Genomic DNA, 13,120 nt, shown 5'->3' on the forward strand with positions numbered 1-13,120 from the left:
AGAGACTGACTTCCCAGGTTTTCCTGCTATTTGGTTTTTCTGTTTCCAAACCCAAGAGGCCACTGTGGCAATGAAGAAAAGCTGCAGGTGGGTATTAGCTGCACTACTGCCCTTCCAATGTAAACCAAGAGCTGACTGGAGGGAGGGAAAGAGGAGGGGCGCAGAAAAAGGGAGCGAGGGAAGGAGGGAGGAAGAGAGAGAAACATGCTCAAATATTTAAGATAAAAAATAAACCCGTGAGGCAACATCGTGAACACATTCCCCCTCTCAAGAAAGTTTAACTGCAAACTGACATTCCGAGATGCTGGGGGGCGGGGGGAGTTCCGCTAGGACAGCTCTTCATTCCTTCTTGACCTGAAAGTAAACAACAACCAGAAACATACCTGGCTGAGTCCTGCAATCAGTGCTCAGCTAATCCCATGGAGTGCCTCCTGATCTTTGGATGAATGATTTCTCTTAAAATTACCCTGTTATGGAGTACAAGTGGTTTTTTAAATATAGCTAATACTAAAGACCAAATTTTCAAAAGGTTTGCAAAATGTTCTACAAATCTTGTTTACGCTGACACCTCCAATTACTTAACATAAAAGAACATTATAATGGCTGAAACAAGTTAGTTTGTATCTTTTTACTATTTGTAATGCTCTCTACCTACCTTACAGGGTTGTTGTGAGAAAAACTGTCAGATTTTGAAAAATGCCTTGAGCTCCTCGGAGGAAAGGCGCTATATAAATGCAAAAACAAACAACAATAAAAAACTATTTGTATAATTTGCACATGTAATTTCTAAACAGACTTACAATAATAGATGTAGCAGAAATCCGTAACATGCTGTGATACCTAACAACTTTAAGAAGCCACAGGTTGGCTCAAAATGATAAAAAAGGCCAGGAAGCTAAAATTCTTTCCTTCCCACAAAACATTTTATCCTTGATTATACTGAGTTCAAAAACTTTCTTTATGCTTTCCAGTCCAACACTTGATGTTAAAGTGACATTTAAAGTGATTTATAAGTTCACATTCAACAGTGGATACAAATGATAAAACAGTGGATATCAAATATATAAATAATGAAAAAAAAAATTAGATGGTTAGTGTAGTGGAATTAGGTAAGTGAGGACTGCGCAGGCGGGAAGTCGGTGCCCTGCGAGGACTCCTCCCGTTTCTTCACAATGTGATGTCCCCCCAGCTCCTCAGGATACTGTGAAATCACTGGTCACATGGCCTGAACAGTGGGGCATCACTGACAACACCTATTCCTGATTCACGACCTTCATCTGTCCACTAGCTTTTTAAAAATCATTAGAGGTATTACTAACAACTCTATTTTCTGGTTAAAAAGATGAATTTAAATTTTATAACTGACAAAAGTCAACTAAATCAAAACATTTCCTGATAAATTGAAATTACTATTTTGCTTATGCTATTTCTAGGCATTCATACCACAAGTCTGGATTGCCTTGTTAGTAAATACAGGGATATGCTAAGGTTAAAATATAACCAATTCATAACATATCCAGTTTGGGAAAATCTCAAATAATTAAACATCTACTGTTTCTGAACAGTATCACTGAAGGTACAACTGAAGTAAGTAGAAGGGAGGAAGAGGGCATAAAAAGAGAAAAACTAAAATCAAATCACAGATCAATAAACATGAGAACAAAGAAGCTACTTGTAAGTAACAGATAGCCTGGAGAGTTAAAATCCAAGTTCCAATCACATCCTCCAGTCACTTCTTTGCACCTCAAAGAAAGAGAAGTCCACAAAAAACCAGTAATTTCAGAAGTATATGTGATTATTCAAAGAAAACACTGCGAAATTTCCTTACTGCCTATAACATAACTTTGAAAACTGTGTAAGTGGCATTCTGGCAAATTCTCACTCAGAAGATAAAGAACTAAGTGACAGCTTTATTTTCAAATAGACCCACTAAGAATGAATGAAGGCCTCTACTGAGGCGGCGGCAACACGCCGTGCTTGACACAGCGGCATTGACGGCTCGCCGCACTGTAAGCGGTGACCCTGTCACTAGGCCAATGGAGTCTAACCGGGGGCAGCAGCATTAGCTACAGCCTCAGAGACTATTTTAGAGCTGTTTGAGTAGAACCAAATGAAGCACTGGAAAATATGAACCTGGGGTACTTGGATATAGTAAGATTTAAAGTTTTAATAATAATATCTGTGTGGTAATCCTAAACTTTACATTTTAGGACAACAGGTCTTAAGATGAGTCCCAGAACTACTGATAAGGGAGTCTCTACCCACTTAGCACATGGCAACAAGGCTCAGCAGGCTCGATGGTTTGGGACTTTGCTTCCCAAGTGTAACTGGGAGTTTGTGACAAACGGAGACTCTCAGGCCCCACCTCAAAGCTACTGAATCAGAACCTGCATCTTAACAAGGTTCCCAAGTGACTCATATGTAAGCTGATTCTAAGAAGAAGTTGTCCAGGACTTTTACAGAAAACATGAGTTATTTACTGTTACGGAAACCAGTAACAGGTAACTCTTTAGCCTTGGGGACAGTCAAAAGCATGAGGGCTTCAGAATACATGGAGTTCTTTCCCAAGGCATTAAAACTTTTGTTGTAATTCTGATGGAAAACTTTCTAAAAGTGGTTTATATGCTTCCATATTTCAGGATACAAGGCATAATAAACATAATCTGTTTCTTGATGACTCCAGGCCATAATTACAGGCCTTTGAGGTAATATTCTGAATGCCACTAGACTACTGGGTCAAACAGTGAGTGTATCACTTTTTCTTCCAGGCTAACCAGTGAGTTAAATACTACTAGGACTCTACTAGTAGGAGAATGAGCCCTGGCCTCTTATGTTCACTGGGAAATAAGTGATACGGACTCAGAATAATACAAGCTAGATTTTAGTTAGGCACTAGGGCATCCAATCCTGCTGATTTTAGAAAATCTATGTGCCCCTCTGACGGCAGGGAACCAGTTAAATAATCTCAAGTCCATTCCAAATTTCACTTCATTTTAGTAAGTAAAGATACATGATGGCAGGAAATTACATGAAAATACCAAAGGCATGTTTTAACTGGAATTACTTCTTTGGGAATTTAGAATATAATTGATAAATGAATTATCTTGTTTTAATTCTAACAAGGGACAGAATTAAAGACTAAGAAATGAACACATGACTTTCCTCTAACCACCTGTCCCCAACTAGTTACTGGTGACCATCCGCCTGGTGATCCAGTCCCTCCCGGGCCGTCCCTGACACAGCAGCTACACAGCATCACGCTGGTATGACGCAGCCAAGAGTGAGCAAAGGTCCAGAATTTGCTCCACATTCTGAATGAACCCCCACTGTCCTGCTTTTCCACCAGATTTCAAAACCCTCTGGACATTAAGAGGCAACAAAAAGCTGTAAAGGTCTGACATCAGTGCTTGGCGGCAGTTAATTATGAAATTATCAAAGGGTCTTTTTGGGAGCAAGATGATGTTTAAGACAATTAAAGAAATTTAAAGGGTGACAGATGTAAAGAGTTATGTAGTATTTTATATATGTGGCATGCGATATTCAATAAAGCAGTTACAGATTTATTAATATTTTTTATCTGCATACTGAATATAAGCACGTCTTTACTTCTAACGACTAGCTGAGTCTCAAAGATAAAACATAATGGTAAAATTCCCTATATACAGTAGCAACTATTTAAAAGAAGAAAAGTTTGTAATAAAATCATGAAAAAAACTGATGCCACCTAATTTAAATAGGAAAAAAATCATCCACATTTTCAAGATTGTACAGGATGCATATAAGCTATTTCTTTCAGCTAATTCTCATCAACATCTAAAACAGAATATAAAGATACGCCTCCAACTTTATATTTTAATAGAACCATCTCAAGATAAAATAAGAACACAGAATTAAAACACACAGCTCTTGGAAGCTTTTGTTGCTTTTCTTGGCTCACACTTGGAAAATTCTTCTGCAACAAAAACTTTCCTTTAACGTCACTTTAAATTTTGACTTAAAATTAACCATCTATTTTCTCAAGTTCAACGACATCATCTGTTCCACTCAGAATAAAGACTTAAAATTACCTAGTATTCATTTTGTGTGTTTGAAAACCTAAATAGGGATCAAGAACCAAACTGGTTGCTAGGTCATCATTTTCACAGAGTTCCTTGGCAGACATTCCAGAAGATGGTACATATCGACTCTGTCCTTCAAAGCCTGAATTCCCATTACCTGTGAGAAGAAAAGAGAAAAAGTAACTCGCACTGAATACTACTTAAATCTACCTTAAAAACCTTTAGCCTCACTGCCCATTCAAGTTAGTAATTAAGAATTAAAACTGCTACTTCAATCAGTTTTACCAATTAAAAACTGAGTACCCTTTGCAAAAATAGAAAAACCAAATGCAGTACATTAACTCAATTATTGAGAGCATTTTCGTTAGATAATATTATCAAGTTTCCCAAGAACAGGGTCTAGATAGCTGTGATACCCTGGCTCAGATGCCTTACTTGCCCATCCAAGGAAGAGCTGAGACACAGGAGACAGGCAGATGTTCGTCACAGTAGCAAGACAGCATCAAGGGCCACTGCAGACAGGGCTGGGCTGAGAAGGAAACAAGAGGAGCACAAGAGCCCTCTGCAAGAAGTGCCAGAAGGGCAGATCTCAAAGGAGCCAGAAAGGAACATCACAGTGTTACACCTTCAGCTTCCTGCTTTTGGGCAGATGTGTGATTATCATCCCCACTATGCAGGAAGTTGAGGCCCAGAGGTTAAGAAACTTGCCCATGGTTACAGAGCTAGGTAGCAGAAGAGGGGAGAGAGGAAGAGAGAGACTAAGAGGCCTATTTCTAACTAACCTGCTTGAAACAGATTTTGAAGGAACGGATAAAAATAGGGAAGTGACTGTAAAAGGAAACTAAAGTAAATGGGTTTAACTGTGTAAGAAAAACAATGTAGAGAGAGGAAAGGAACACTAAACTTGTATGGATGAAGCTTCATCAGTGCTGATTTAAGTTTGATGTACATGTCACCGAGTCTTCATGGAGCCAGCACATGTAATTACAGAGGATACCAGCAGAGTAACTTTAAGCCTCTCAAAATTAAAAGGTGGACGAATGAGAGACAAAGTGAGAGGTCTAACCATTTCATTCACTCTTCCAATAAGTAAATAAATAAATAAATAAATAAACACTTACATGTAAGTCCCTGGCAAAGAGTATTTGTTTTCAAGTCAAACTTTTGCATGTAGGTATGTGTACAACTACCAAAGTTGTTACATTTTCTATAACAGCTTTATTAAAATTTAATTCACATACCATACAAGTCACCCATTTACAGTATACAATTCAGAATATGGTTTTAAACATATTTACAGAATTGTATAACCATCACTGCAATCAACTCTGGAACATTTTCATCACCCCTAAAAGAAACCCCATACCTACTAGAAGTTACGGTCCATTTTTCCCTCCCACACAGCCTCCGGTGACCACTCATCTACCCTGTTTCTGTGGATTTGCCTAGCTCTGAAAATTTCCCATGGATGGAATCATATGACATGCTGTCTTCTGTGACTGACTTTTCAATTAGCATGTTTCCAAGGCTCATCCACGTTGTACCACGCATCAGTACTTCATTCCTTATTAAGGCCAAAGAATACTTCATTGTATGAATAGACCACATTTTGTTTTTCATTCATCAGCTGATGGAAACACAGGGGCTGTATCCATTTCTGGCTATGATGAATAAGGTTTCCGTGAACATTCAAGGAAAGTTTTTGTGAGTACATATGTTTTTCAACTCTCTTAGGTACATATCCAGGAGTGGAAACTGCTGGGTCATGTGGTAACTCTATGCTGAACCTTTTGAGAAACTGCCAGACTGTTTTCCAAGTGGCTGCACCATTTTATGTTCCCAGAAACAGTTTATGAGGACTCTAAATTCACCATATCATCACCAGCACTCGTTACTATTTGCCCTTTTGATTTCAGACATCCTACTCATTGTGAAGGGGTATCCTATGGTTTTGATTTGAATTTCCCTGATGACTAATGATTTTGAGTATCTTTTCATGCATTGGCCATTGTATATCTTTGAAGAAATGTCTATTCAGAAGAAATGTCTGTCTATTCAGATCCCTTGCCCATTTAACAATTTAAATTGTCTTTTATTATTTACTTGTTAAGAATTCTTTTTAAAATTTGGCTGTGCTGGGTCGCTGTTGCTGTGTCGCTGTTGCTGTGTGAGCTCTTCTCCAGCTGCAGGGTACGGGCTTCTCAGCGATGGCTTCTTTCATGGCGCATACGGGCTTCGGTAGTGCCACACCTGGGCTCAATGGTTGCAGTTCCTCGGCTCTGGAGCACAGGCTCAGAATTGTGGCACACCACCGTAGCTGCCCCACCCCATGCATGTGGAAGCTTCCCAGGCCAGGGATCAAACTGTGTCTCTTGCACTGGCAGGTGGACTCTTTACCACTGAGCCACCAGGGAAGCCCACAAGAGTTATTTATTCTGGATACTAGTCCTTTATCAGATATGTGATTTGAAAACATTTTCTCCTGTTCTGTAAGCTGTCTTTCCACGTTCTTGATGGTATTCCTTAAAGTCTGCAACTTCAGTGAAATTCATGTTATCCTTTTTCTTTTGATCCCTGTGCTTTTAGTGTCATATCCAAGAAACCACTGCCTAATCCAAAGTGATGAAAACTTAACCATATGTTTTCTTCTGGGGGTTTTATAGTTTAAGCATTTAATTTAGGTCTTTGGTCCATTTTGAGTTAATGTTGCACATATGATCTGAGGTTTGGTCTAACTTCATTCTTTTGCATGTGAGTATACAGTTTGGCCAGAACCAACTGCTAAAAAAACTATTCTTTCCTCACTTAATTTCATTCACTTCTGCCAAAAATCAACTGACTACAAACATGAGAGTCTTCTCTGGATTCTCAAATCTATTTCATGAATATATGTCTATCCACATGCTAGTATAATGCTATCTTGATTACTGCAGCTTTGTAGTAAGCTCTGAACTGAAAAGTATGAATCTTTCAAGCCTGAGTCTTTTTCAAGACTCTTTTAGCTATTGTAGGCCCCTTGAATTTTCTTAAGAGTTCTAGGATGGGCCTGTCAATTTCTACAGAGAAGCCAGTTGAGGTTTTGATAGAGATTACATTCAATCTGTGGGGCTTCCCTGGTAGCTCAGCTGGTAAAGAATCTGCCTGTAATGCAGGAGACTCTGGTTCGATTTCTGGGTTGGGAAGATCCCCTGGAGAAGGGATAGGCTACCCACTCCAGTATTCTTGGGCTTCCCTGGTGGCTCAGATAGTAAAGAATCCACCTACCATGCAGGAGACCTGGGTTCGATCCCTGGGTTGAGAAGACCCCGTAGAGGAGGGCATGGAAACCCACTCCAGTATTCTTGCCTGGAGAATCCCATGGACAGAGGAGCCTGTCCATGGGGTCCCAAAGAGTCAGACACGACTGAGCGACTAAGCACAGCACACATTCAATCTGTAGATCATTTGGGGAGTATTACCATCTTAACAATATTAAGTCAATCAATGAATATGGGATGTCTTTCCATTTACTCAGATCTTTAATTTCTTTTCAATAATGTTTTATAGTTGTCAGAGTGTAAATTTTAGACTTTATGTTAAATTTATTGCTGTTTCTTTCTAATGCCATTGTAAATGAAACTGTTACTTATTTTGGATTCTTTATTGAAAGTGTATAGACAGACAATTGATTTTTGTATACTTGTATCCTGCAATTTTGCTGAACTCATTTATTCTAATATTTTAGAGGATTCCTTAGGACTTTCTATATACACAATCATGTCATATTCAAATAGAGATTGTTTTACTTCTTTTCCAATGTAGATGCCTTTAAGTTCATTTTCTTGCTTAACTGCTGTAGTCAGAACTTCTAGTACAATGCTGAACAGAAGTGATGAGAACAGATAAATTTCTGTCTTGTTCCTGACCTCAGGAGAAACCATCCACCATTATACACAACATTAAGCATTATCAGGTTGAAAAATTCCTTTCTATTCCTAGTTTGCTGAGAGTTTTTATCCTGAAAGGATGTTGGATTTTGTCAAATGCTTCTTCTACATCTATTGGGATGATAGTACAGTTTTTGTCCTTGATTCTATTGATATGATTGATATCACATCAGTTGATTCTCAGACATTAAACCAACCTTGCATTCCTGGGATAAACCGCACTTGGGCATGCTACAGAACTCCTTTCATCTGTTGCTGGATCTAGTTGACTAGTATTTTACTGAGGATTTCTGCATCCATATTTATTAGAGATATTGGTCTGCAGGTCTCCTTTTCTTATGATGGCTCTGGTACAAGGATAACACTGGCCTTTTCTGTGCAGGTAGTGTTTTCTGTTTTTGATTTTAAATTTACTGATTCAATCTTCTTTTCTTGCTTTATAGGTTTATTCAGATTTTGTATAAATTTCTTTCTAATTCAGTTTCAGTAATTTATTACTTTCTAGAAATTTGTTCACTTAATCTTAGCTATTTTATTTCTTGGTATACAGTTATTCACAGTATTCTAATCCTTTACATTTTTCTAAGGCAGTAGTAATACCCTTCAATCCCACAGCCTCCAGAAGAATTGTTCCTTTCAAATTGTTGTGTTAGAGAAGACTCTTGAGAGTCCCTTGGACTATAGGGAGAGCAAACCAGTCATAAGGAGTTCAGTTCAGTTCAGTCACTCAGTCATGTCTGACTCTTCGCAACCCCATGAATCGCAGCACACCAGGCCTCCCTGTCCATCACCATCTCCCGGAGTTCACTCAGACTCACGTCCATCGAGTCCATGATGCCATCCAGCCATCTCATCCTGGGTCGTCCCCTTCTCCTCCTGCCCCCAATCCCTCCTAGCATCAGTCTTTTCCAATGAGTCAACTCTTTGCATCAGGCGTCCAAAGTACTGGAGCTTCAGCTTTAGCATCATTCCTTCCAAAGAAATCCCAGGGTTGATCTCCTTCAGAATGGACTGGCTGGATCTCCTTGCAGTCCAAGGGACTCTCAAGAGTCTTCTCCAACACCACAGTTCAAAAGCATCAATTCTTCGGCACTCAGCCTTCTTCACAGTCCAACTCTCACATCCATACATGACCACAGGAAAAACCATAGCCTTGACTAGACGGACCTTAGTCGGCAAAGTAATGTCTCTGCTTTTGAATATACTATCTAGGTTGGTCATAACTTTTCTTCCAAGGAGTAAGCGTCTTTTAATCTCATGGCTGCAGTCACCATCTGCAGTGATTTTGGAGCCAAAAAAAATAAAAGTCTGATACTGTCTCTACTGTTTCCCCATCTATTTGCCATGAAGTGATGGGACCAGATGCCATGATCTTCGTTTTCTGAATGTTGAGCTTTAAGCCAACTTTTTCACTCTCCTCTTTCACTTTCATCAACAGGCTTTTTAGCTCCTCTTCACTTTCTACCATAAGGGTGGTGTCATCTGCATATCTGAGGTTATTGATATTTCTCCCGGCAATCTTGATTCCAGCTTGTGTTTCTTCCAGTCCAGCGTTTCTCATGATGTGCTCTGCATATAAGTTAAATAAGCAGGGTGACAATATACAGCCTTGACGTACTCCGTTTCCTATTTGGAACCAGTCTGTTGTTCCATGTCCAGTTCAAACTGTTGCTTCCCGACCTGCATACAGATTTCCCAAGAGGCAGCTCAGGTAGTCTGGTATTCCCATCTCTTTCAAAATTTTCCACAGTTTATTGTGATCCACACGTCAAAGGCTTTGGCATAGTCAATAAAGCAGAAATAGATGTTTTTCTGGAACTCTCTTGCTTTTTCCATGATCCAGCAGATGTTGGCAATTTGATCTCTGGTTCCTCTGCCTTTTCTAAAACCAGCTTGAACATCAGGGAGTTCACGGTTCACATATTGCTGAAGTCTGGCTTGGAGAATTTTGAGCATTACTTTATTAGCATGTGAGATGAGTGCAATTGTGCGGTAGTTTGAGCATTCTTTTGCATTGCCTTTCTTTGGAACTGGAATGAAAACTGACCTTTTCCAGTCCTGTGGCCACTGCTGAGTTTTCCAAACTTGCTGGCATATTGAGTGCAGCACTTTCACAGCATCATTTTTCAGGATTTGAAATAGCTCAACTGGAATTCCATCACCTCCACTAGCTTTGTTCATAGTGATGCTTTCTAAGGCCCACTTGACTTCACATTCCAAGATGTCTGGCTCTAGATTAGTGATCACATCATCATGATTACCTGGGTCGTGAAGATCTTTTTTGTACAGTTCTTCCCTGTATTCTTGCCACCTCTTCTTAATATCTTTTGCTTCTATTAGGTCCATACCATTTCTGTCCTTTATCGAGCCCATCTTTGCATGAAATGTTCCCTTGGTATCTCTAATTTTCTTGAAGAGATCTCTGGTCTTTCCCATTCTGTTGTTTTCCTCTGTTTTTTTGCATTGATCGCTGAGGAAGGCTTTCTTATCTCTTCTTGCTATTCTTTGGAACTCTGCATTCAGATGCTTATATCTTTCCTTTTCTCCTTTGCTTTTCGCCTCTCTTCTTTTCACAGCTATTTGTAAGGCCTCCCCAGACAGCCATTTTGCTTTTTTGCATTTCTTTTCCACGGGGATGGTCTTGATCCCTGTTTCCTGTACAATGTCACGAACCTCATTCCATAGTTCATCAGGCACTCTATCTATCAAATCTAGACCCTTAAATCTATTTCTCACTTCCACTGTATAATCATAAGGGATTTGATTTAGGTCATACCTGAATGGTCTAGCGGTTTTCCCTACTTTCTTCAATTTAAGTCTGAATTTGGCAATAAGGAGTTCATGATCTGAGCCACAGTCAGCTCCCGGTCTTGTTTTTGTTGACTGTATAGAGCTTCTCCATCTTTGGCTGCAAAGAATATAATCAATCTGATTTCGGTGTTGACCATCTGGTGATGTCCATGTGTAGAGTCTTCTCTTGTGTTGTTGGAAGAGGGTGTTTGCTATGACCAATGCATTTGCTTGGCAAAACTCTATTAGTTTTTGGCTGCAAAGGCACAGGAGGGCCTAGAGGCGCTATCCCACGTTGAAGGTCAGGAACGGTGGCGGTAAGGAGATACCCCTCGTCCAAGGTAAGGAACAGCGGCTGTGCTTTGCTGGAGCAGCTGTGAAGAGATACCCTACGCCAAGGTAAGAGAAACCCAAGTAAGATGGTAAGTGTTGCAAGAGGGCATCAGAGGGCAGACACACTGAAACCATACTCACAGAAAACTAGTCAATCTAATCACACTAGGACCACAGCCTTGTCTAACTCAATGAAACCAAGCCATGCCTGCGGGGCAACCCAAGACAGGCGGGTCATGGTGGAGAGGTCTGACAGAATGTAGTCCACTGGAGAAGGGAATGGCAAGCCACTTCAGTATTCTTGCCTTGAGAACACCATGAACAGTAGGAAAAGGCAAAATGATAGGATACCAAAAGAGGAACTCCCCAGGTCATTAGGTGCCCAATATGCTACTGGAGATCAGTGGAGAAATAACTCCAGAAAGAATGAAGGTATGGAGCCAAAGCAAAAACAATACCCAGTTGTGGATGTGACTGGTGATAGAAGCAAGATCCGATGCTGTAAAGGGCAATATTGCATAGGAACCTGGAATGTCAGGTCCATGAATCAAGGCAAATTGGAAGTGGTCAAACAAGAGATGGCAAGGGTGAACGTTGACATTCTAGGAATCAGCGAACTAAAATGGACTGGAATGGGTGAATTTAACTCAGATGACCATTACATCTACTACTGAGGGCAGGAATCCCTCAGAAGAAATGGAGGAGCCATCATGGTCAACAAAAGAGTCCGAAATGCAGTACTTGGATGCAATCTCAAAAACGACAGAATGATCTCTGTTCATCTCCAAGGCAAACCATTCAATATCACAGTTATCCAATTCTATGCCCCAACCAGTAACGCTGAAGAAACTGAAGTTGAACGGTTTTATGAAGACCTACAAGATCTTTTAGAACTAACACCCAAAAAAGATGTCCTTTTCATTATAGGGGACTGGAATGCAAAAAAAAAAAGTCATAAGGAAATCAACTCTAAATATTCATTGGAAGGATTAATGCTGAAGCTGAAGCTCCAATACTTTGGCCACTTGATGCGAAGAGCTGACTCACTGGAAAAGACCCTCACCCTGGGAAAGGTTGAGAGTAGGAGGAAAGGGTGGCAGCAGAGGATGAGATGGTTGGATGGCATCACTGACTCAATGGACATGAGTTTGAGCAAAATCCACGAGACAGTGAAGGACAGGGAAGGCTGCTATGCTACAGTCCAAGGAGGAGCAGAGAGCTGGACATGACTTAATAACTGAACAGCAACAGTAATGTCCCTTCTGCTGCTGATTCTTCAGTCTTCTCTTTCTCTTAATCAATCCTGCTTAAAGGTTTGCCAATTCTTGTTGATCTTTTCAAAGAATGAACTTCTTGAGCTTTGTTCATTTTCTCTGTTTTCTATTTTGTTAATTTCTACTCTATTTCCTTCCTTCTTCCTGCTTTGGGTTTAGTTTTGCTCTTTTTCTGGTGTTTTAAGGTAAAAGGTTAGGTTATTGATTGAAATCTTCCTTCTTTTTAAAACACAGGTGTTCACAACTATAATTTCCCTCCAGGCACTGCTTTAGCTGCATTCCGTAAGTTTTTGGTATGTTGTATCTTCATTTTCAATCGTCTCAAACTATTTACTTATTTCCCTTCTGATTTCTTCTCTAATCCACTGGTTATTTAGGAGTGAGTTAATTTCCACATATTTGTGTACTTCCCAAGTTTCTGTTATTCATTTCTAATCTTACTCCACTGTGGTCAGAATATATATTGTATGATTTCAATCCTTTTAATTTACTGAGGCTTAAAGTATGGCCTAGTCTATAGTCTATCCTGAACGCTTCACGTCCACTTGAAAAGAATGTGTGTTCTGCTCCTGTTAAGTGGAGTGTTCTATAGAGGTCTGTCAGGAATAGCTGGTTTAGAGTACTGTTTGAGTCTTCTTTCTTTCATCTTCTGCTTATCCGTTCTATCCATTATTGAAAGTGGGGAACTGAAGTCCCACATTATTGCCGAATCGTCTATTCCTTCCTTCAGCTTTGTGAG

The 13,120-nt window shown here is 39.8% G+C and overlaps 1 protein-coding gene across 4 annotated transcripts in view; it reads right to left on the minus strand.

Annotated features, from left to right (window-relative positions):
* The window catches only part of KMT5B (lysine methyltransferase 5B), a 57,880-nt gene that overhangs the window by 23,238 nt on the left and 21,522 nt on the right, over nucleotides 1–13,120 (minus strand). For 3 of the 4 annotated variants that reach the window (XM_040255237.1, XM_040255236.1, XM_040255239.1), the window contains exons 3-4: nucleotides 4,068–4,215; nucleotides 656–724 (exon numbers count right to left, since the gene is read on the minus strand). In XM_040255237.1, the coding sequence (XP_040111171.1) occupies nucleotides 656–724; nucleotides 4,068–4,215 (217 nt within the window). Of the gene's footprint in view, nucleotides 1–383; nucleotides 468–655; nucleotides 725–4,067; nucleotides 4,216–13,120 lie in introns of all 4 variants that reach the window. The other variant, XM_040255238.1, reaches the window with a different exon arrangement.

Source organism: Oryx dammah, unplaced genomic scaffold, assembly GCF_014754425.2.
Source record: "Oryx dammah isolate SB20612 unplaced genomic scaffold, SCBI_Odam_1.1 HiC_scaffold_15, whole genome shotgun sequence".
Classification (NCBI taxonomy): domain Eukaryota; kingdom Metazoa; phylum Chordata; class Mammalia; order Artiodactyla; family Bovidae; genus Oryx; species Oryx dammah.